This window comes from Orbicella faveolata, unplaced genomic scaffold, assembly GCF_042242905.1.
Source record: "Orbicella faveolata isolate gen_17 unplaced genomic scaffold, um_ofav_v1 contig_26, whole genome shotgun sequence".
NCBI lineage: Eukaryota > Metazoa > Cnidaria > Anthozoa > Scleractinia > Merulinidae > Orbicella > Orbicella faveolata.
This window is the reverse complement of record NW_028301554.1, coordinates 3,582,501-3,605,781: the sequence shown is the minus strand read 5'-3', so window position 1 is coordinate 3,605,781 and position 23,281 is coordinate 3,582,501. Positions and strand designations below refer to the sequence as shown.

At 38.7% G+C, this 23,281-nt stretch overlaps 3 protein-coding genes and 1 pseudogene across 6 annotated transcripts in view; 2 read left to right on the top strand and 2 right to left on the bottom strand.

Moving 5' to 3' along the window:
• The window catches only part of LOC149107693 (mitogen-activated protein kinase kinase kinase 2-like), a 60,802-nt gene extending 43,587 nt beyond the window's left edge, over positions 1–17,215 (top strand). The window contains exons 5-9 of the mRNA XM_089295365.1: positions 12,609–12,679; positions 13,295–13,398; positions 13,978–14,148; positions 14,388–14,447; positions 15,723–17,215. Of these exons, the coding sequence (XP_089151491.1) occupies positions 12,609–12,679; positions 13,295–13,398; positions 13,978–14,148; positions 14,388–14,447; positions 15,723–15,744 (428 nt within the window). The 3' untranslated portion in view covers positions 15,745–17,215. The remainder of the gene's footprint in view (positions 1–12,608; positions 12,680–13,294; positions 13,399–13,977; positions 14,149–14,387; positions 14,448–15,722) is intronic.
• Positions 669–2,829, bottom strand: LOC149107695 (beta-1,3-galactosyltransferase 5-like). The gene is made up of 2 exons (XM_089295366.1): positions 1,741–2,829; positions 669–1,279 (listed from the first exon to the last, which is right to left on the bottom strand). Exons 1-2 carry the CDS (start codon positions 2,633–2,635, stop codon positions 1,035–1,037), a joined length of 1,140 nt encoding a protein of 379 aa, XP_089151492.1. The 5' UTR covers positions 2,636–2,829; the 3' UTR covers positions 669–1,034.
• Positions 4,365–8,800, bottom strand: LOC149107694 (uncharacterized). Of its 4 annotated transcripts, none has more exons than XM_089295363.1 (5): positions 8,565–8,800; positions 6,629–6,691; positions 6,120–6,241; positions 4,842–4,967; positions 4,365–4,518 (listed from the first exon to the last, which is right to left on the bottom strand). In XM_089295363.1, exons 3-5 carry the CDS (start codon positions 6,191–6,193, stop codon positions 4,413–4,415), a joined length of 306 nt encoding a protein of 101 aa, XP_089151489.1. In that variant the 5' UTR covers positions 6,194–6,241; positions 6,629–6,691; positions 8,565–8,800; the 3' UTR covers positions 4,365–4,412. The 4 variants fall into 4 exon arrangements, with proteins under 4 accessions (XP_089151489.1, XP_089151488.1, XP_089151490.1 ...); XM_089295362.1 differs by lacking the exon at positions 6,629–6,691 and adding an exon at positions 5,530–5,672; XM_089295364.1 differs by lacking the exon at positions 6,629–6,691.
• Positions 17,216–20,936: 3,721 nt separating the features above from the next.
• Positions 20,937–22,717, top strand: LOC149107692 (ankyrin repeat domain-containing protein 61-like; annotated as a pseudogene).
• The last annotated feature ends 564 nt before the right edge of the window (positions 22,718–23,281 follow it).

The following is a 23,281-nucleotide window of genomic DNA, read 5'->3' as shown; positions in this document are numbered from 1 at the left end:
TGAAGCGGGCCTACATGGGGCAGCCTCCAAGTGACTTTGACAATAAATCAAAGTTCAAAGTCACTTGAAAGATTTTAAAGCAAGCTGCCCCATATAACCCCACTTCAAATCAATGTAACCTATGCCTCTGGGAGAAGTACCTTTGTAAACCTGAGTTAGCCTCTCTGAATAAATGGAATGAACTGATAACTTCATGTAGACATGCAAACAAATTCTTCCGGAAAAATGCTAAATTTTAACTTTTAAAGCTTCTGTTGTTATACAATAGCAACAGTGTTTATCTATAATTTCCAATTTTCCTTTTTTTTTGTAAAAGCGTTCACTTATTGTAGCTATCATATTTCCAACGGTTGCATGTGTATTTCAAATCAGTGTAATGATGTAAATTCGCATTTGGCAATTTTATTTCATGAGTGCTGCACACAAGCTGTGTACTACGAAACTAAATAGTAATAAAATGTCAAGTAGGATCTACAGTTCCTCAGTTCGTCATCTGTTATAATCACGCTCTAGTTTACTACTGAGCACTCTGAAAACAGATATACAAATCACCTTGTTTATATATAAAATATATAGAGACTGACTAGTGAAATAAAAGGGACTACTACAGATTTTGGTTCAGTACTTGTCTTTTCTTGTTCGTTTAGGCATACAACAACCTGACGGGCAATTTGTCGGGCGTTTTGATTATAAGCGCATTTGAAGCCCATTTCTGCCGCAGGGGGAAAGTATAATTGCTTCCTTCGAACATAAATCGACTTACATACTGAATCAGAAAGTAAACAAAATGAGAGAGGCAAACATTAGCTGCTGAAGTGATCGAGTTTTAAACGAGACTAAGGGTTTAAGGGCCTCAGTTTGATGCCACACTTTGTTAACCATGTTTGAGAGCGTTGTGTCAAAGTCTGCCACCAATTATTTTCCGTTTGCTTCACCCAAATACGAGGTTTTCCATCAAATTCGCCAGCCAGGCCGAATTGAAACGATACTAGGAGCTGAAATTCGGGTGATTAAGCGTCTCTGACTGCCGGTATTCATAGTTGACCGGAGGTATTACTATATAGTTGTTTGTTTTCCTCAGTTTTCATACTCTTGGATTTTTTAATTTCATCTTCCAGTCTTTCTTTCATCGCTTGATTAAACAATTGCTCCATGCAATTTATCGAGGCTTGATGATAAGCAATAGTATCCGAGAAATATTTGCATGGCCCAAACTGCAAAGGACGAAATCCTTGATGGTGTCGCACATCTGTCACTCCCAGCCTTTCCACTAATGTACCTATGTACACGTCTTCAAGCTTCAAAGGTTTCTTGGCATCAAACATTTGCACCATTTTCGGGACAAGGTCTGACAATAGCACGTAGCCTACGCCGCCACAAACGTCAGGATATCTGGTTTTATTGTACTCTTCCACGGACACTGCATACTTTCCCTCACGGTGAGGTTTCCCATTGTACCTCACGTATCCGAGATACAGCTCAGTTTTAGGTGTGTCTGGGTTTCCTAGATAGTCCATTAGTCTGTAAGGATTGACAAAGACATCGTCGTCAGATTGGATTTTTTAATTTCATCTTCCAGTCTTTCTTTCATCGTTTGATTAAACAATTTCTCGATGCAATTTATCGAGGCTTGATGATAAGCAATAGTATCCGAGAAATATTTGCATGGCCCAAACTGCAAAGGACGAAATCCTTGATGGTGTCGCACATCTGTCACTCCCAGCCTTTCCACTAATGTACCTATGTACACGTCTTCAAGCTTCAAAGGTTTCTTGGCATCAAACATTTCCACCATTTTCAGGACAAGGTCTGACGATAGCACGTAGCCTACGCCGCCACAAACGTCAGGATATCTGGTTTTATTGTACTCTTCCACGGACACTGCATACTTTCCCTCACGGTGAGGTTTCCCATTGTACCTCACGTATCCGAGATACAGCTCAGTTTTAGGTGTGTCGGGGTTTCCTAGATAGTCCATTAGTCTGTAAGGATTGACAAAGACATCGTCGTATGTTTTCATTACAAACTGAAAGTCGCAATATTTTGCCGCCCATTCCAGACCCATTTGTGTCTTCAGTGTTAGATTTTGGTAAGTGTCTCTCTGTGCTCCTCGTGCTAAGTCATTGTACATCAAGTTCTCAGCTTTTAAATATTCATCCTGTGTACTGTCTTTCGCTTGACCGACAAGAAACATTGTTTTCCATCTTATGTTCATTGATGGATCGCTTGCCCATGTTTTCCGAATAACTTTCCTTCTATCAATATTGTCTGGAGCAGTTGCAACCAAAATCAGAAGGAATAATGTTTGGGTGCATCGCGTACGGGATGTTAAATAGGTTCGGTGTGGAAGAGTGACTTCTTTAGCTGTTGAGAATGGAACTTTTGCAGCCGGGCTAAATGACTCTTTCTTGATGGTGAGCGCAACTTCCTTTACAGCCGCCGGGCTAAACGACTGTTTGTTGATGGCGAGGGCAACGTTCTGTGGAGCATCTTGCGGTGTACCAGGTGAAATGCCGCGATGACACAAGTCGCTTTTCTGCAAAAAGGAAATGATGACTGACACGGCGAAAACGACGGAAATCAGCAATGCAATGAAAAGCCTTGAGTTTCGTACATGTGTCACCCGCGACAGCATTCTGACTTGCTATAACGTTTTGTAATAGATTACAAAGTTATATCTCAGCTTGAATTTCGCTGTTTTAAGGATCGTTTTGTCGCGAGTGCCTGGTTTTGAAGGTTCGCCACTGCGCGAAAAGCCAAATATTCGGGCCCGAATTCGCTCGAATACGGATCGGCGCACGCCGCGTATGCCGCAATGTTCTGACGTATTCGATTACGACTGACTCGAAATACACCTGGAAGATTCTAGACGAATCCGGCCTGTTTTTCCGTATTCAAATTTAATACTCGTGAATGACTCGAAGTGTTCGAATATATAGATTTAGCCAAGCCTAAAAGCGGAGCTCGTCAGTTATTTTTTGGAATGTTGTTACTAATGAAAATAATCCAACATGTACATGTGTGTGAAGTAAACTGCGAGCGATTTTATAGTTTCAGCCCGAACTAGGACTACATCAGCAGATCGAGGTGTAAGATGGTGTGATGATGAAAATAGAGCCATGATTTCAAGCATTTCAGGGGAGCCACCAAAAATGTTAATCACATAACATAACTGTCTTCTGTGCTTTTTGGTGGCATTTCCTGTTCTTTCTTATTGAGAAAGACAAGACATTGTCATTAATCATTATATTCTTTCGTAGTTAACATGGGGACTCCCGCACAATAGAAGTTTACACATTTTTTTGTTGTTGTGGGGTATGACTGAAATGCAGTGGTTACAATATACTCAGTCCCCAAATTTCTACCACATGAAATCTCACAAAAATACCAAAGTAGTATACACATGTAAAAAGTTAAAAAGTTTTGTTTTCTAACTTGATCCCCAAAGATAGTTAGCTATCCTCATTTTTGTATGGAGTCTCCTCCTGCTGAAAGGGTTTGCACCATCTCTCAAAGTACAAGTATAAGCAAAATCACTCTGGCATGAACGATAAATATGATATTTTGTTGCTGATCATGAATACTTGCATTGGCTTCTGATAATAATTTTATTATTCAATTCCGATGTGATTTGTTCTTTTTCTCGACTGAGATTGTGGACTACAGGAGCTGTTATTGGGTTCCATTAATTAATTTTGCTATGATTAAATTATACCAAGAATTATAAGTAAGCTATAAGTAAGTTATATTATGTACGTGTATTTTGTCTGCACTACACAACCAAACACACTCAAAGATTATGAGGCATAGGTACATTTGTCAGAAAAAGCCAGCATATCAAAGATATGTTTTGATTGACACATCAATTAAAGATCATTTACAGCAAAATGAATAAACAATACATCAATAGTATCCTGCATGCACCAAAGCTGGACATGGGGTTATAAGGCAATCATTTAAACAACAGATTGAAATAATTTATAAATTAGAGAACACTACTTGTACAACACTAGGGAACAAATTAACCTTATTGGACATTGCAAATGGCAAGGCTGTCGGTAGAATGTCACAAATTTCTCAACTCTTTCTTTCTGCAAAAAAATACTAATCCTGCAACTTTGTTTAAGACTCAGTTCTCCATTTCGTGTTGGCAAAATATTAATTTATGCCATGCCTAATGCAGGTTATCACAAAATTGATTTAAGAGCAACATAAACCACGCACAATAAATATCATTTTTAAGCCAAAAAAGCAAGTATTTAAATAAACCATGACATGATGAGTAAATGATCTCTAAGAAAAACTGATTAATTTAACACACACTATAAATAATTAGTTAATACATTTATCATTACCATTATCATAGGTGTTTCTTAATAATGTAATACAGTTTATCTGTCACAATGTTGCAGCTACAGCTGTATGATATTACTACACACAGTATGGGTTGCAGAACCCAACTTCCAAGTCAGTTTGTTCAATGAACTTAGTGCAGAAATTATTAAGGCATCAAGTTGTCTGTGAATATAGAGAGACCAAACAAAGCATTACAATCTTAAGGAATAAATTATTGAACTCTTTTACATGTATGTACAATGTATGTTCCATTAATATTGGGGATCTCTCAGAAGCTGCATCTATGATGATTTAATTTGCTCCCAGTGCATTTTTTAATGGAACTTTTCACACATTAATATCTCTGTCATGACAGTGGTCTCTGTGTTCTACAACAATTAGTACACAAGAAAAATACACTCAGTAAGATATTGTTTACAATAAAAATCAATCCCTGTAAGCAGTCATAAGGACCTTGAATTTATATTTCTTTAGAAATATCTCACCTGGCCATGGTTGCTTTGAAAATCTTTGATGTTTTAATCCAGGCTGTCCATGTGTACACTGTTCGTGTATTGACTGACAGGAACAGGGATGTAATCATACTGTATTTTGCTGCTACTTGAACACCACTGAACATACAAAGACATATCGATTATAATTTGTAACCAACAGATGACATTCCTTTCATTGATATACAGTGTACTTCATTGCTAGTTGTTTACGGAGTGTCTACAGTAGTGAATCAAATGCTAGGGGGATGGTACCAAAACTTTTACAGTGGCAGTTCTGTCCTGAGATGCAAAGCAAACATATATAACTGTTATGAACTTGGCGACTTGCTTTTGAGCGCACATGCAATTCGCTTTAAACAAGAAACTGGAACATTGCAGTACAACAATGTGTAAAGTCCCAATCGAAGGGCCATCCAGGCTGTTTGGTTGTACATATAACTTAAAATCAGACTTTGTCACGATAAATACTGATGTTCTTGCTGACTTAATCTGAGTGTGCAGTTACAGAAGATATTCACACCCAACACCCATTCATGGCCAGTTATTAGAAATTCTAAAGTAACAGGAGCAGGGAGCTCTTAAAGAAAAAAAACCTCCATGTGGGGTATGAATCTTTTCTTGAAGAAAACAATGTCTGAGAAATCATTAATTACAAAATATGCTTTAAGATATATCTTACCTGGTAAGACCAACTTTCAGAAAGTTTTGTAATCTAGACTGGCTGGCCAGTTCATACATTTGACAAGTTGACACTGGGCATGTTTGTAAATTTGTGCGCTTCAACATCACATTACAATGTACATGTAGTAGCGTAATGGTCAACTGAAAACAGCATAATTTGGTTAATTAATTTACACCGTACATTATTTGGTTAGATATCTCTATCTCTATCGTTGCACACTAACAGATGACTATTAAAATTACTTTACAGAACATATTGGCAGCTAAATCATAACAAGTAAAAAATCGAGCATGAGCTATTTACATGTACATGTAACAGCCCTCACCTCAGAACTGTCATAGATATAATATATTTTCAAACTCACTGAAATTTCAGATTATTCAATATCAACATGCACGTACATCTTTAACAGTGTGTTTGCTTTACATTCACTTTACACACAACTGGTATCCACCATAGGCAGACTTTTAAGTTTGCCTTTGAAAATAAATTGCATCAACTTATGCATCTTTCATTACCTATTCTTGTGACGAAATGGCACAAAATCCAAGTACAAGAAGTCATAAGCATAAAACCAACTTAATTACCTGGTAATGCTTACAGCACCTCTTACTGTCTGCATGTGCCGTCCATAAACTGGTACTGCCTGGACAATACTCATTATTTTTCTGATCACATCTTTTAAAATGTCACTGTTATATAATTTGTCCTGAAAAGGCAAATGCATGAAATGTTATGCCTTTGGCACTCACCACATACCTTTACATGATGTACAGTGTACACCAAGTCATTATCAACATTCACAATTCTTTTTAATTTCATTGCAACTTTTTTTTGTAACTTTTTGCAGTGTCATTTTCCCTCACTAATGAAGACAGGACTTCTACATTAGGTAGTAATTCTCTATGAATTCACAGGGAGTGAAAACAATTAAATGGTGACTAACTTTAGCAAAGGAGGCATCCAAATGTCAGATTTTAATGTTAAGTTCATAACTTTACATTTCTCTCTGTGTGTGTGTGTGTATATATATATATATATATATATATATATATATATATATATATATATATATATAACAACTCAATGATTGCACCTGTAGAATGCAGGTGTGCTGGTGGAAGAGACGTTCTGAACTTTCTGAACTTTTTCCCCTCACCTGTAATAAGATGACTAATATGAATTGCAATTCACAACCAACACCAACATCAGGTTATACTGTATACACATGTATATTTTGTTGTCTTCTGTTATCTTAAAAAATAATAATAAACCTTTAAAACCCTCCATAAAGTTCACACTCATTATAACACTGCTACATGTAGTGCTGTTTAACTGGAAAACAATTTAACTGAAACTGTTGAAACAGCTCTGTCAAAATTGTGTCTAATAATTTAAAAATACTTAACACTGAAATGAATCTAATTCTTTACTTCAAAATTATTCTCCGGTAATGCCTATGGGCCAATTACCCGCCTGCTAAAAGGTCCTAAAGCAAAGCAAAAGGAAATTAAGAAAACCACTGCTTTTTTCCTGAAAATTGTATCGACTGAAAACGATGATTAAACACTCTGAGAGTGCATTCTATTACCCTGATGAGATAAAATTTTATGAGAATAGAGAATTCACAAAGTTATATCACAAACGAATTGGTACTGGACAGGACAAAGGAAACAGCCACGAAGAAACTGAAACTTTCTTCGATGAGCAAAAAAGTAAAGCACAACAAAGAAAACAGTCAGTGACATTCAGTTAATAAGTTAGTCAATCAAAAAATTAGTGTGAGGAAGGGAGTAGAGAGAGAGGGTCAGTGGAGCGAGGAATGCACTCTCACCAACTAAATTTTGAATGTATATATGTAAAAGTTATGTCTATTACCAAGAAATGGTCAGGGCATTAGGACTTGTACGCCCTAAATTTATCTAAGTATGTAAATGTCATTTTCACTCTTCATTACCGAGTAAAGCTCTTAGCATTTTTTTTTAATCAGTACTATCTCACTTTTATGGAACATTTCCATAAGTGTAAATACCACACTGGGGAATAATATCTCATTAGGAAAATAGGGGCCATGACGGTACTCCCAACCAAAAGCAGTGGCACTAATAAAATGAAATAGCAAATCACAATCGAAGTAGAGTTTTATTCGCCGACAGGGTTTACATGTATAATTGTCTACTTGACATTTCGACTACAAGCATTTCACCAAACCGAACTAACTGGACAACAACAAAATAAAACGAGGAAATCTACATGATAAACACAATATGCATATCATTACAGCTGAGTATCAAACAGCAAATCCCTTCTCAATGAAGGATGACCGAATAAAAGAAAGGATGAAGAAAATTCGTTTCAGCTTGCAGTGTTAAAGTTTAACAATTATTCACGCTTAAGCATAGATTTGAATATCACAGTGTGTATTTTTGCGGACGGCTTAATTTAGCTTTGCAGTCATTTTATCGGCGGTAGCTTTAACAGTCTTCAACCAAATTAACCTGGAAATTCCCCGCCCCCCCCCCCCCCCCCCGCCAAGCATTTCGCCAAACCGAATAAGTTGAACTAACAAAACGAGGAAATACTTTGTAGTCACAAGATGTAAATATTCACATAGGCACGTCAAAAGTAAATTTAGCAAATCCTGTTCGCTTCGGCTTAAAATGGTTTGTATACCTATCATGGTTTAAGAAATTTTTGTAGTCTAGCTAGGAAGCGGTTGTGCCAACTATCACAGAGAAAACTTCAAAACTCGCCCGGCAGTGTTTACAAATACAGTTTTTTTTTTTTAAACGTGACGACGAAACTCGAGACGAAACATGATTTGTTTACAATGTGCAACTTACAACAACCTCGACAAAGCCACTCACGCGTTATTGTTATGAGCGAGATTAAAACTATGTAATTTATAAAATGCCTCACAGCATGGCTTCAAATAAGGAAGACTTTAAAAAGGATTCCTACTGAAAATAAGCTTATCTCGCCGAGGCAACTTCATAATTTCCATAGCAAACGCCACAACAAAAGTCACTTACCTCAAGTTGGCGACTCACTGCGGCCAATGTAAATCTTCCAGGGAGAAACTTGCAGCAAAAGTTGTGAAGACTGAACCGAACTGATCTAATCTTTTCGATAGCTCAACGAATCAACCACTTTTTTCCGCTGTGTTTTCTGTTTTGCAATTACTCTAAACACACAGTTCTCAAGTTCGTCACCTGATTTTAATCATGTGACTTTTCTTGCTCGGCTGCACAGCATCTCGACGCGCGAATTAACTTGAGCAGTTCCGTAGTCGTCGGGTATTTCGTCTCCTTTCTATAGTCCTCGTTAGCTTTGCTTCACGGCTTTGTTCCGTATTATTTCTTCCCCTTTCTCTAGTCCTTGACTCGCTATAATTCACGGCATTGTTCAGTATTGTTTCGCCTCCTTCCCCAGCGCTGGCCCGCTCTCTTTCACGATCTCCTTCGCTACTTCTTTGCCTGTAAATTCTTGCTTTCTGTTTCTGTTTTATACTTCAGTGCAACCCCATCTTAAAAACGTTAGATCAACCTCCGCTATCATTTGTTGACATGACAAATAGAAATGAGTTTTCTTTTCTTTAAAAATCCCGCCATAAAAAGATGGCATTCCTCGGTTCCCCAGTTTGCGTTGCCGCGAAGCTCCTCTCCCCCTCCCCCAGAGTCTGTACGGACGGCGTTCGCTCGCTCGCTCGTACGGTGACGTCATAACCAAATTTTCTCGGCTTGACAAGTTTACCAAAATTTCTAAGGCACGAGGCTCTGCTCGCGCGCCTTCGGCGCGCGGAAGCTCCGCTATAATACACAGAGACATAAAGGGTATGTTCGCAGTATTTATGCTATTTTGCGGATACCGATGTGAAACACTTGGGTAGAATTTTCGAAAAGACACTGAACCAATAATTTTAAAACGTAAAGCTACAATCATGGACAAAAGTCTTGGGACAAATTTGCACTTTCGGGGCTTTTGCGCACACGCCAGGCGCGAATACTACTTCACCTGCCTAACCCCGCTCCCAACCCCCCATACAATGTTGAAAACTACTACCTTCAATTTTTTCCGATTTTCAACGTTGTATTGGGTGGGGAGGGGGAGTAGTAACGCGTTTTCAAAAGGAAAGCAGCGCTTTTTTCCAACTTCAGTAGTAAAACACAGATAATTCGTTAAATTACACAAGTGTCCTGAGGACTTTTGTCCACGATTGTAAGTTCATGACAGGATTTTACTGTGTAGAGTTCCTTTTTTTTTTCCTTTTATAGCTCTAGGAGCCATGTTCAGGGACGGCGACCGTAAGCGCACGCCATCTCTGGTACATATGGGACAAATTTTCTGTTTTCAGAACAAACTGCGCAATCGCATACGGCACACGCGCATACATGCTGCAAGAATTTTTGCTGATGTTGCGCGGGGGAAATGGTGTCCGAAATTCGTGAAATTTTTGATGCTTGTGACCCGCAACTCAACACGTTTATGTCTGTTGGAATGTTGTTTAAGTATTTTCGTCGAACGCTGTTCCAACTTGAGTGAAGTAAGACAGTGTCGAATTGAGATATGTCCCGCTTTATACATCACCGACCAAGTTGTGTTCCGCTGTTAGAATTTTTGCTGATGTTGCGCGGGGGAAATGGTGTCCGAAATTCGTGAAATTTTTGATGCTTGTGACCCACAACTCAACACGTTTATGTCTGTTGGAATTTTGTTTAAGTATTTTCGTCGAACGCTGTTCCAATTTGAGTGAAGTAAGACAGTGTCGAATTGAGATATGTCCCGCTTTATACATCACCGACCAAGTTGTGTTCCGCTGTTAGAATTTTTGCTGATGTTGCGCGGGGGAAATGGTGTCCGAAATTCGTGAAATTTTTGATGCTTGTGACCCGCAACTCAACACGTTTATGTCTGTTGGAATTTTGTTTAAGTATTTTCGTCGAACGCTGTTCCAATTTGAGTGAAGTAAGACAGTGTCGAATTGAGGTATGTCCCGCTTCATACATCACCGACCAAGTTGTGTTCCGCTGCTTCTTTTACAAGAGCTCCGCATTACTCCACTCTAAATTTCACATATGTTAAAGATTAACAGGGTCTTAACATCTTTTCATAACACAGCAATAATAATAATAATAGTAATAATAATAATAATAATAATAATAATAATAATAATAATAATAAAACTAGCTGGATATATTTAGATATAGCAGCGTTTCAGGACTTCAAAGTTTCCCTCCAGACTTGCCACACGCTTGCGAGGATTTCGCCAGAGTCTGTCGCGGCCAAAAAAAAAAAAAAAAAAAAAAAAAAAAAAAGTAAATGCAAGTTTCAGTTTCGCCTGAATTGCAAGCAACGCTTGATGTTTCATTAAGGCCCAATAAGTTTACGTCTGTAGATACTGCTCAGTTTTGTTTCTGTAAAATCCAATAAATTGCTTCAGTTGTCGATGAGTAAGAGCGCCCGCCGATGCGTGTTTTGTACAGTCAATAAAACATCACAAATTGCATTTCCGCACTTTTAATTTGTGTGAAAATGTACATCGAACTCATACAATATCTCTAGGTTTTAAATTTGTTTAAGGTTGATATATGTTTGAGAACATATTAAAAGCCTAGCTGAAAATATGTGAATACGGTGGAAACAATCCGCAAAGTTACGAAGACGCTTTCTTTGATCAACTCGAATGAAGATTTCGATTTTGTAGGTTGAATTATCAAAACTCCTTGTCTATTTTATTTTCGCAGAGTAAAATTTCACTACGTTGAAGAAACATAAGTTACATGATGCTAGTAGCCTTTTGGCGTTGGTGAAAATTGTTGCAGCATCTCCACACAGAAAATAACCAAAGAAATATTTGTCGAGATTTATTGACAATTGAAAACATCGACTCGGACTTGAAAGTGCACTCGTCAGACTTTCATTTTAAAAAATTTGCAAACTCGTTAAACAAGCAGAAACAATAAGAAACTATCAAAAACAGGTTTTGGTTATGATTAAGCTTTGTTCGAAAAATCCACAAATTAACTCGATACTGTGGAGGAGCTTACGCGCACAACTAGCGCGAGAAGATATTATTCATTTACAGCGCAAAATTGAAGTCTTGTTTTCGACCATGGAAAGCTCACCTTTTCCATTAGCTCGGAGCATAAAACTGCTTATAAGCGCCCTGGTTCTTATTCCCTGCCTTATTCCCTGCCATCGCCGTGAAAAATTCGCAAGAGAATCTCGCAACTCTGACCATTTGATCACGCAACGTGACAACATCCACGCGAGAACCCACGACGTGTGCGTGGATTCGCGCGGATATATGTCGTCAGGATGGCGCAATTCGTTCTAAAAATAGATAAATTGTCCCATAATCACAGGTGCGCGTGTCCCCGATTATGGCTCCTGATAGCTCCAAGAGTTAAGGTGACTCACTACAGTTTTGATGGAGTATAAGCGCCCAACTTTCAACTCTTTTGAGAGATGTTCCAAGAAGTATCTCCTTCCTCTAATTACTGTTTGTTGAAATGTTTTACCATATATTATGTCTGAACACTTAAAACGTAAATAAATAGCCAAAATGAACGACCGAGTGCTTAAGAATGGACTGGGCACTAGTGGGTGCACGTTTCTCTCAAAGTCTACTTTATTGACCCTACCTCAAAATTTCAGGGATTAGAATTTCACTGTGACTCAACGTTTATGGAGGTAAACGTAAAGTAAAATAAAAATCTGTAAGACAGTTTTTTTCGTTAACTAAGAGAATGTGAAATTTTGCCTATTTCAAAAATAGCTCAAATTTGTCTTACAGATTTTTTTTGCAATTTTGGCTCTGAAAGTAGATGTAGAAGTAGAAGTAGTACTTAGTTCCTTTGTTAATTACAATTAAAGAACTAAACGCTCAGAAATTTGTGTTACTCCTACATTAAGCAACACTGAAGTTTCTTGAAACATTTAGTAACCCCTAACAGTTCATTTCCTTTTCCTATCTGTTTTAGCTTATTAGCTGCTTATGTGCTTTAATATTGCTGTTCCTGAGTGAAGGCTATTTTTGCTATGGACTTCAGAACTTCTGCATGTGCTATTTGTAGGATCAAATGTTCTTTTAGACGGCAAAGGGAATGTGAAATTAGCTGACTTTGGGTTATCAAAAACAATTCAGGTAAAAATAGTGAACTGTATGTAGTAATTAGACTCGTGTACTGTATATGCCTTCGTCGGTCCAAATTTAACAGTAGATAATGTATATGGAGCCCGAAGTTCTTTGTTCTGTTTCTTTGTTCGCTTTTTTCGTCTTGACCGGGCATAAAACACAATAGGAGTTTACTTCCGTCTGAGCAGCTAGCCTTTCAGTTTCGTAATTCAGGAATATTTACGCAGAGTGTATGAGCGCAAAACAAAACATTGCGCACGGGCGGGAACCTCTCAACATATTAACTGGTGGCACTTTTGTTAGCTCCTTTGAAGTTTGCCCGGCTTCATAACAATTTGGAGTCTCCCCTCATTAACTATGGTCAGTGTTGACAAGTCCCACTAAGAGCCGAATAGCTACCTCCTGCTGATAGGCCATGCCAGCGGAGTTGTTGCTGCTGCCAGCTGGACTCAGTTGATAGGCGTAAAACGTCCGAGCGCAAAGACGCAGATTTGAATACGAGAAGGAGTTGTATTCAACCTTGTTAGCTTAGAAAACCTCTCGCCAGTATTGTATCTATTCCACGTGATACATGCCGCTTATTTTCGGAAAATAACCACTTTTCGTGCAATCTTTTTTCTCCAGAAAATTGGAAGTGAAACAGATTTCAAATCTGCTCGGGGTACTTTGTATTATATGGCACCGGAGATATCCGGGGGTCAAGGATATGGACGGGAAGCGGATATCTGGTAGGCTTAAAGGACAAACACTGCTTTTCCTTTCCTTTTCTCGATATTCGTTGGGTTGTCCACGAAGAAACAAACACGGGAAAAGAAGATAGGTTTAGTGCATTCCTCGTCATGTAAGGTTTTGCTTGGAGCCATTTTAGCTTGCAGCCTCGTTCCCAGAAACCATTATTCTTTTAGTTAGCACTACAAATGTGGAACTCTGAGCGAAATCAGAAGCTGAACCCTGCTGCATTAATCACAGTGGTTACTCTCTTTACTCATGTTGAAAGACGATCATTAAATTTGAACCTTTACACACAATCAAACTACACCAAGAGTTGTGTTCAGTCACCACTGACCGAAAATGGGCATTGTCAGACCTGGGGAACGTAATTGTTGTAGTTTTGGTGTGACCTCGCATGATGTATCAATCGCAAACTTTAATTTACTATTTTGATGGCAATATAAGTTAGTTTAAGGTATGAGTCAATGGGTCGAAGCTGATTTTGTGAGCTCCCAGTAATTTGAAACTGTAACATTCGTCAAGGTATGCAAAATTCATGTTTTAACTTCTAAATGTGTGGCGTTTTTTTTTTAAAGGAGTGTCGGTTGTACAGTTATCGAAATGCTGACCGGAAAACCCCCTCTGAGTTATTTTCAAACAGAAGCAGCCAGGTCTAAAATTGCTTCAGGGCCCATCGATATCATGACTCTGGTGCCTCTGAATGTATCACAAGATGCAAGAGCGTTTATTGGGGCTGCCTTGAAGTGGTTGGTAATTGTTAATAGCAGAGTTAAACAAGTGGTTATGTAGCTAAAGAATGTATGGAAAAAAACATTGCAAACATTGCAAAAGGACGAAGGCAGGTGTCATTCAAACGGTGTTATTAAAGTGAAATCACTACGATGCAGAAGCAGAAGCGGTGATTAGAAATTTGGAAAGTGAATATAAGTGTTGTCCGACCTTTAAAAATTGTGCTTACTGTAAGTCGTATTGTTTGTTTTTGTAGGAAACCTGACGAACGACCATCTTCCCCTGAGTTGCAACGCTACGCGTTCGTTACAAAATGGTAAGTAATAGTAACCAGTACTGGACCTACTGGAGAACAATTCAGGGAGTAATCGCGCAATTAATTTTAAAATCGGACAAGCACGCAGCCTGAGGCCGATTTGAGATTACATTATTTGCACTAATTACTAATTAATCATATCAATAACAGATTTCGAGATTAAAAGAGTCTTTTGAGGAATTTAAGTCCGATCTGTTTGCGCCTCATAATTGTTTCGACAAAAAAGACCGATTTTCCCGTACTAAGAAATTCGCATCTCCTTGGTTTGACGCAGCTCGATTTCCGCTTATTTAACGGGTGAAATTCAGTGCTGTTTTGTGGTTTTTGTGGCAGCCAAATTTTTTCAATGGCGGTCTCGTCCAAAGTAGTTGAAGAAAGGTACTGAGAAGGAAGAAGAAAAAATTAAAGTACAGGAAGTAGGCAAAGAGAAACTCAAAACCCTTCAGAGAACCGATTTAAAATATAAAATAATTTCCTGTATTCAGAGCGTTATAAAAGGTAGAACATTTATATTCGGCGCAGCCTAACTTCATCAGCCACTACCACAGAAATGTGAGTGATAAGAAGGGTTAAATCATGTTCATTAAGACTCGAGGGGGCTAAAATAGTGACACAAAAGTTGGCTTATTCGATTTAAAAATGTCCACCTTTGGACGAACGACGAGCATATCCACGAAAATACTGAAGCATTGGACAAACAACCAGCTAGACAAAGTCTTACAAGTATCTCAACTGAAACCGCAACAAAATTGGTTTGCAAAAACAGCTAGATCTCGTATTTCGTAGCTAGGCATGAAAGAATAAAAACTATCCGTACTCCAGTCTAGTCATTCGACAAGTTCAAATTCAATGCACAAGAAAGGCGACAAGCCGTATGTTTTATCATCCCCGTTAATTTCCTGACTGCAACCATGAGTATGCAAATTCTATTTTGCCGAAATTTTGAGATATTACTCACCCTGTTTATCGTTAACTGCGCCAAAAACTAGATAAATAAACAATAGCCTCCATTTGGCGCGAAAAAGTATGTTGGGATATCTGTCCGCGGACATTATCCTGAACGTGCTATAACTTCAACTTCTATCGTTGATAAACGGAACTTACCATCAGGGGTCAAGGAACTACCTAAATGAGTTGGAATTGACTTTACGATTGTCTTTGTCTTTTCTTTTCTTCCTGGTCAGCGTTTAAGCAAAGACTCACAACCTATCGGATCATAACTCTTGGTTCATGATATTATGAACGTTAACTTAGTCTATTTTGTTGTTTTCTCAGGTACCCTGTAACCTTTATATAAAGTGATGTAGCAAGTGTTCAGTTACCCAAACAAAATCGTTAATGGCGCAACTTTCCCCAAATTGCCATTTGAGTAAACGAACTTTATTTCGATCCCTCTACAGCCCTTACAAATATGTTCCTATTTGCTGGATTTTAAAGGTTTAAGTCATAATGCCAATGGGTTAGCGTTAGAGTCTGCTAAAAGGTCTCGGTCGGCTTGTAGTGAGTAAAATATCACCTAGTAGGGAAACGTTTTAAACATAATATACAAATGCAAAAATGGTTTAAGATTCAACATTTAAAGTTTAAAACGGTAGCTGGGTTTATTTGTGTGTAGTTCAGAAACAAAAAGCTAGTGAAAAATGAAACTCAGCATCAGAAGTCAAGGGATTTTTTCAACTTAAAGGAGAAGGTCACCCCAAAGAGCTTACTTTTTTGTTTCCACCTATAGCAAGTAAACAATGGGTTTTTCACTCACCAAAGTTTCAGCTTCTAAAGTGTCTGCTCTCCTGAAGAAATTCGTCTCGAAAGAAGCCTAAAATTCCACTTTGGACGCCGCCATTTTGAAACTGCAATTGGCAACCAGGACGTGTTTATATGACGTCATTTCGTCCAACTCGAAATTGGCGAGAAGCAGAAAAACCTGCAACTGACCTTGCATCCCTCGCATGGTCAGCAGCAAAATATTTTCTTTTTTTCTTTTCAACCGATTATCCTCTTTACTATATTCACTGCTCGGTAGCCATGGACAAAATGCCTTGCACCGAATAACGTCACGAAAACGTAGCCTGGCTGATAAATACTGTTCAAAATGGCGGCAACGATGTCGAATTTTGGGCTTCTTTGGAGACGGATTTCATAAGGAAAACCTACACTTTGGTGAAAGGCTAAAGTTAGTACGAGGTTTTTATTAGCGTCGACAAAATAATACGTTTTTTTTGGAGTGAACTTCTGCTTTAAGCAGTTGATTTTAAATAGACTCAAACAGCTTTCTTTATTATTTTTCATGTTTTACATTTGATAGTTTTATTGTATCTCCTGAACTTTGAACTAGTTATGGCTATAGATAACACTTTCTTATGAAGCTTGCAATTGCAATTGGCAATTTATAGAAAGTCGAGTATGTGCTGGTTTAGTTGTATATCAGAAACACACTCTTGTATAATATGGCAGTTTTAGGTCGTGTGTAATTTAATTGTCTTTTGACAATGTCAACTCAAAACCATTTAAACATTGGTAACTACGAAAAAGGATGATTTCGTCTATTGTTAATTATTACTTACTTACTCTGATGAAAAAGGAACTTTATTCTAATTAGTTTTAAGTAAAATTCGATGTCCCGGTATATAGCTCTTTATTTTTATATATACTCTTCGTGTTTTATTGATTTTGCAATTAGATAGATATTTTTGTATAGTAGGATCACATCAGCTCTTTCTTTGGCTGCCATTACTAGCCTTCTCATCAAATAAAGTATGTATTAATTTGTATGTAAGGCTTTCTTCAGCTGTCGCTGAAACTTCACTTTGCTCTGAAGCCTTCTCCGTATAAACCATTCCCCAACCCCCCCTCTCCCCCAGCGCTAACTGTTTACAAAAGCAGAAAAAATAATCAGCGTCTAATAGCTTAGCGCTGGCATGTCATAAGAAATCAGGAGAGCGGTTTATATTGTAAGTTCTCGTATGAGAAGATCGTGAAAACGGTTAAACCATTATTATTTTTGATCTCCTTCCTTTATTTTCTCCCATCCTCATGCTCCCTAATGGAGTAGTAATGGAGTAGCCGCATCTTCTTCCTCCCCTTCCCCCACACCCCCCTCCCCCTCCAACCAAAAAAAAAAGCATTTAAGAAATAGAAAACATGGATCGTGTTTCTATCGAGTTTTAGTACTAGGTTCTATCACGAATGCCGTTCTCTTATTGGCTACGCTACTCACTATCTATTCTGTGGTAGATTGTGAGTAGCGTAGAAGTCCACACTTGTTAACAAAATGACGGCCACTTCTTGGCGTTTTCGAAGTGTCTGTGAAGAGGATTTAGATAAAGTTTAGAACGAGTAGTAGATTTATGCTAACGCAATTAGATTATTCGATCTCGATTTCTATCCGTGAAAGTTGACTCGGGCTTCGCCTTCGTCCACTATCACGGGAAAGAAATCGAGAGCGAATAATCTATAATTGCATAATAGAAACACGGTTTTAAACCAATCAGAGGACGTATTTGCTTTGAGTTATTTTCTAAACTGAGATAGTAAATGAATACATATCTTAGCTAAAAAAAGATAATTAAAATACAGTGGAAGCTCTTTTACCAGACATTCCCGTAAACGGACAGCTCTTCTAACGACTGCCTTCACATAATCCCGTTTGAGCTCCCATGCAAACTCTGTATTTGTTCATTTCCGCAAACGGACAATCTCATAAGCGGCTGCGGACACTTTGAGCCGGGCTTACGATCTAGGCTTTTCCTTTATTTTAAGCGGCCAGCTCCAGTTACGGACAGCTTTTTCGCGTTCCGAGGGTGTCCGCCTACGAGGGCTTCCACTGTATATTGTTGGTGTGAATTTTGTTTTTTGTTCCGGTTTTTCATAGTTTGTTAAAATGTTTTCACCCCCTACAAAAATCATGGATCCACTTCTGCTCCAATTAAAATTATTCCCCCTCCCTCGTAATTTTGACACCACCTTGCCCCCTAAAATGTATTGAAGGGAAAACAAGGCCCTTCTTAGGCTAAATGTAGGCCACACATGGCACAGCAGTATCAGTACGAAAGGCCGATGCCTCAGCTACATTGAATTACGGTTCATTCAAACGGAACACTTTTCCGTCTACCTTCTTGCAAAACTATCTCTCTTTCAAGAAACTCTAATAGTTTAGAGCCATCATATTTTATTACCTTTTTACTGCTGAGTGAAGACCTTTGAAATAGTCGCTCAAATAATCTGTTCGGTTAGCTTGAGACATGAAAAAAGTAAAGCTAGCAATAAAAAGCTACACCAACATCTTTTACACTGTTTCTACAACGATATTTTTTTTATGGTTTGATCTGTCATCGGATTGGTCAGCAGTAGTTTAAAAACCAAATCGTACGTGCATGCCGCCTTTGGATTCGTTGGTAGAGCAATATTTTTCTACCTGACTATCGAGATTTAGTATCACCCAACTAGTGGACTAATGCAAATCCTGCATTTTGATTGGCTACGCTACTAGGGGACTATTAGTAATAGTCATCGAGCAGCGAAATTGGCGCCATCGAGCGTGACGCTAACTTTATTATTACCTTTTCTGTCCGACTAGTTGGGTGATACTAAAACGATTAGACCCTTCGCCCTCAAGGGCCACGGGTCAATAGCCCATTCGGCTTCGACTCATGGGCTATTGACCCGTAGCCCTTGCGGGCTACGGGTCTAATTGTTAATTAAAACCCAGGCTATAACATTCTGTGGTTATACTACCACCGCCCCATTTGCTCGTGTCCGAGATTAAAAAAAAAAACAAAACCAAAACGTTTTTTCGTTCAGAAGAAATAAGACCTTTTTATGAACCAAATCAAAAGATAGACACAACTGAGGCCTCGTCGACGCTAAGCCGCAGAAATTTGAAGACGCCATTTTCATTCTGAAAACGCATCAAATCTTTTCCGCCATACTACGCCGGATAAAATTTGAAAACGCAACAATCACCGGTCATTTTGGATTTGTGTTTGAGGAAAACTCTAGCTGGGAAATCACATGTTTACTGCGTGTTGCCATCGTTTTCGAAAAGATTCTTTTTCAAAACGTCATCTGTTCACACTAGGGACTTAAGATACGAGGAAGGGAAGGCCAGGACGGCAACGGCAGTGGACGCGGGAAACTTTCGCGGATCCCGTAGTGTCGCCAAAAACAAAATGCTTAAGATGTGCATTTTCGAAAAGGACGGCGACGTCAATAATTCGAACCTCGTACAAGCTATTCACAGAAGCATTGACATCCATTAGACTATAAAAGAGATGATAGAAATCTTATCCTATTAGGCTTAAACGATAGTGAACAGCGATGCTGAATTTGTTTTTCTGTATAAGTGAAGCAAACATCTGTCAATATTTTAATAGAGAAACCATAATTTCCGTATGAAAAATTAAACGAACAATCTGATCGACCTGCTTCAGATGGCTTTTCAGTTACCACTAGAGCGTTTGGGAATTCTGTCGCCGAAGAATCCTGACTTTTGGTGAACGTTTCAATTTCCATCTGTAATTGTAACAAGCATCATAAAAATAAAACAAACGTTGCTTCAAGTTCCGGGTAGCATAAAAAAACTAAACGTCAGTTTGAAAATGTGTATTTTATTTGCTCGATAGATGCTCCATGGCATTCATTCCTACAACATTTTATCGACTGTACTTACACTGATGTATTCTCAATGCATACAGTTTGTATTGAGCTTGCTCACTCGTGATAGCGTCTGAACAGTGACTGCAGAAACACAAACGAACAGACAAGGAATATTTTTATTCACATTTTCGTATCTCAGCGTAGTGTTCTAAACTACAATCACGAAAACTGTGAACCTTATAAACATTCCTATCAATATAACTGAAAATAAAGTCGATTGGAACAGTTATCGAGGCAAAACAAGAGCAAAATACTCACGTTTTCGATACGACGGCTGGTCGAGCGAGATGGCGTCCTCGACGAGATGAGGACGGCAGAGAGATAAGTCGAGAGTTTTCGTGCGCATGCCCGGTTGAGTGAATTTACTTCCGGTAGCCGTCCTAGCTCGTCCCGTCCTGGTATCTTAAGGTGCCTACTAAAACGCAAGGCCGGCGTTTTCAAATTCCTCTGGTTTAAAGAGCGTTTTCGAAAAGCTCCGTTTTGGTGACGCATTAGTGTAAACGGTTGACTTAACCGTAGTAATGACGCTGCGTTTTCAAATTTCTCCGGCGCAGGTGGACTGGGCCTGAAAGCACCAAACAGGTGGTTTGAATAATAGCCGGTTTCAAAACAAAAAAGAACGTATATTTAATAGTATCCTATTGAGATCTGTGATATAAACCTAAATAATTAATTTCACATGTTCTTTGTTATAATTTCTTGAAAATTTGAATAACCCAAAATTGAACGACTCTTTGTTCGCTTTGCTCGAGCTCAGTGAAAAAAGAAAAAAAACATTTTGCCAAGCGGGTTCCTTGAGGATCATATTTACTTGTATCTTATGAAATAACTCGACAAATGGATGATATTTTAGACATCATTTCAAAAGATAACAGCCAGCTTTTGAAAGAGTTTTTATGCACCCCAATAACAAAGAAGGAATCAAGTAATTCGGATTTCACGATCAAAGACTTCGAAGAACTGTTTGTGTTCGCTTGTTACACAGGCTCCTTGAACTGTTTGATGGTTTTATCATAGTTTGGTAATTTATAAAACAAGCTACTTACAAAATAGTCCATATTCTGAAAATATCTATTAAGAAAACAAAAAACTGGAGTTATTCGGCAGAATCTTAATCACATCTTCGGCCTCGAAAAATGGCCCAGTTGTTACGCAGAATTTGCAAAAAACGTTGTAGAATACGAGTTTGACTGGATTAGAAGCCTACGAGCTTAAAAAATCGAAATGGTAAAATGTGAAATCTTTTAAACATTTCTAATACTTTTCTTTTGGTCTACAATTTTTGTCTTCATTTTTGAGCTTCGCGCAATCGCAGATGTCAGCTTTTCATGTGATTTTCTAAATAACAATATTTTAAAGAAATTCAGTTTTTCAGTTTTTCATCTGCATTGTTTTCGGCAATATCAGTTACAACACAGTGGTAAACGCCAAATTATTTTTCTCCTCTTTTTTTAACGGTTAATTATTGAGTAAGGTATTACCTTACTCAATAACTAAACGTCGCATTAAATACATTTCAAATTCTTTAGTAATAGATGTCAATTTCTCTGCAAGTTTCAAGACTGCACTTCATGGGCTTCCTCTCACGCCACTCCGAGTAGCGGTGGAATATGATAACGCAGCTGCCGTAAAATGGCTTTGTTGTCATGGAGCTAACGTCAATAACAGAGACGCCGTGTGGAGTACTAAGGCAGATGACATCACTTCCGGTACGTTCATTGCTAGTTCGTGTCGAGTCCCCTGCATGACGCCTTTACACTTCGTCCAATCTGCTGCGTGCGCTAAGATTCTTCTAGAGCATGGAGCCGACATGTGCGCGCAAGACTGTATGGGAAAGACACCTGTAGCCATGGCAACGCTCAACGGTCGTCTCGACGTTTTGGAAGCACTGTGTCATCACGGAGCACCTCTTAATTTAGCTAGTAGTTGGGGAGCAACACCGCTGATGTATGCTCAATACGGGCGCAGCAAGACCGAGCGAGTGTCAGCCACTGAAATACTGTGTCGTTCAGGAGCTGACGTTGATTTGCAAGATAGAAATGGAAGAACAGCCTTGCACCTGGCTAAAGATGTAGAGTGTGTGTGCTTGATTCTGTCGTATCATGGTGATCCCAGTATTGAGACAGTATTTGGTAAAACAGCACTTATCACTGCGGCTGAGAACCAACGATAGAACATTTGTCGCGTGTTATATGATGCCCAGGCTGCCTTCAGTCTTGGGGGTCTGGGTCGAGAATCTTCTCTGTTTTGTTCACTATCACGTGACCATCATGCCTGGCTCGTCAAATGTTCCAGGAATGTTAGAGATCTAAGTCATCTTTGTCGGTGTGTGATACGCAAGCAGCTTAAGATGAGGTGTAGAAATCTTTCTGAAGGAAGGTATCAGCTTCCTTTACCAACCGAATTGAAAACTTACGTTTCTTTCTCTTTAAATAACTAATTACTGGTAATGCTGAATTATGCCCCCATTTCCCTTTTTGGCTTTGTAATACATTAGTTGCAATTGTTTATTTAAGTCCATCAATGCGAAAAAAGTAAGCTGAGAAAAAGTAAAGTCCACGGTAAACGAACACGAGCTTCCACACTGTCGAATAACGAGAGAACATCTCGATGCTGACAATACAGACTTCTAACAGACCGACTTAACAATACACGGGCCAAAACCGACCTACTTGACTAACAATAGACGGATCGAAACCCACCAATGACTGATGACAAACTTTACACGAGTCTTTCAGCCAATACCATCATGGCTATACTGACCAATCACGTTCAACGGACCAGACTTATAAGATCATCGACTGACAAACACTATTCACTTGACTCTGAAGATGACTTCCGCTCAGGTTGTCAAAACGTCAGTCACCAACAGCAGTTCTTTTCAGAACTACACTCACCCGGACGATCACACTATACGAACTACTAATACATTTATGTATTCACGTGCCGATTAAAATTTGCGAGCGAACCAAAGTCATTGGAAACATATGTCCCCTACCCCGTTAGGTGTTTTTTTAATCTGGTACCCAGTGCTGACCGTGCTGATATCGTCTATTTTGTTTTTAACGGCGGCAATTTCAAACTAGTGCTTCGTTTGTGGAGTTCTTTATTCCCTGAAGAAGCAAGGTATGTGTAGTTTCATCTTACAAAAAAAGTTGTTACATCATTGGGCTATGAAGGAG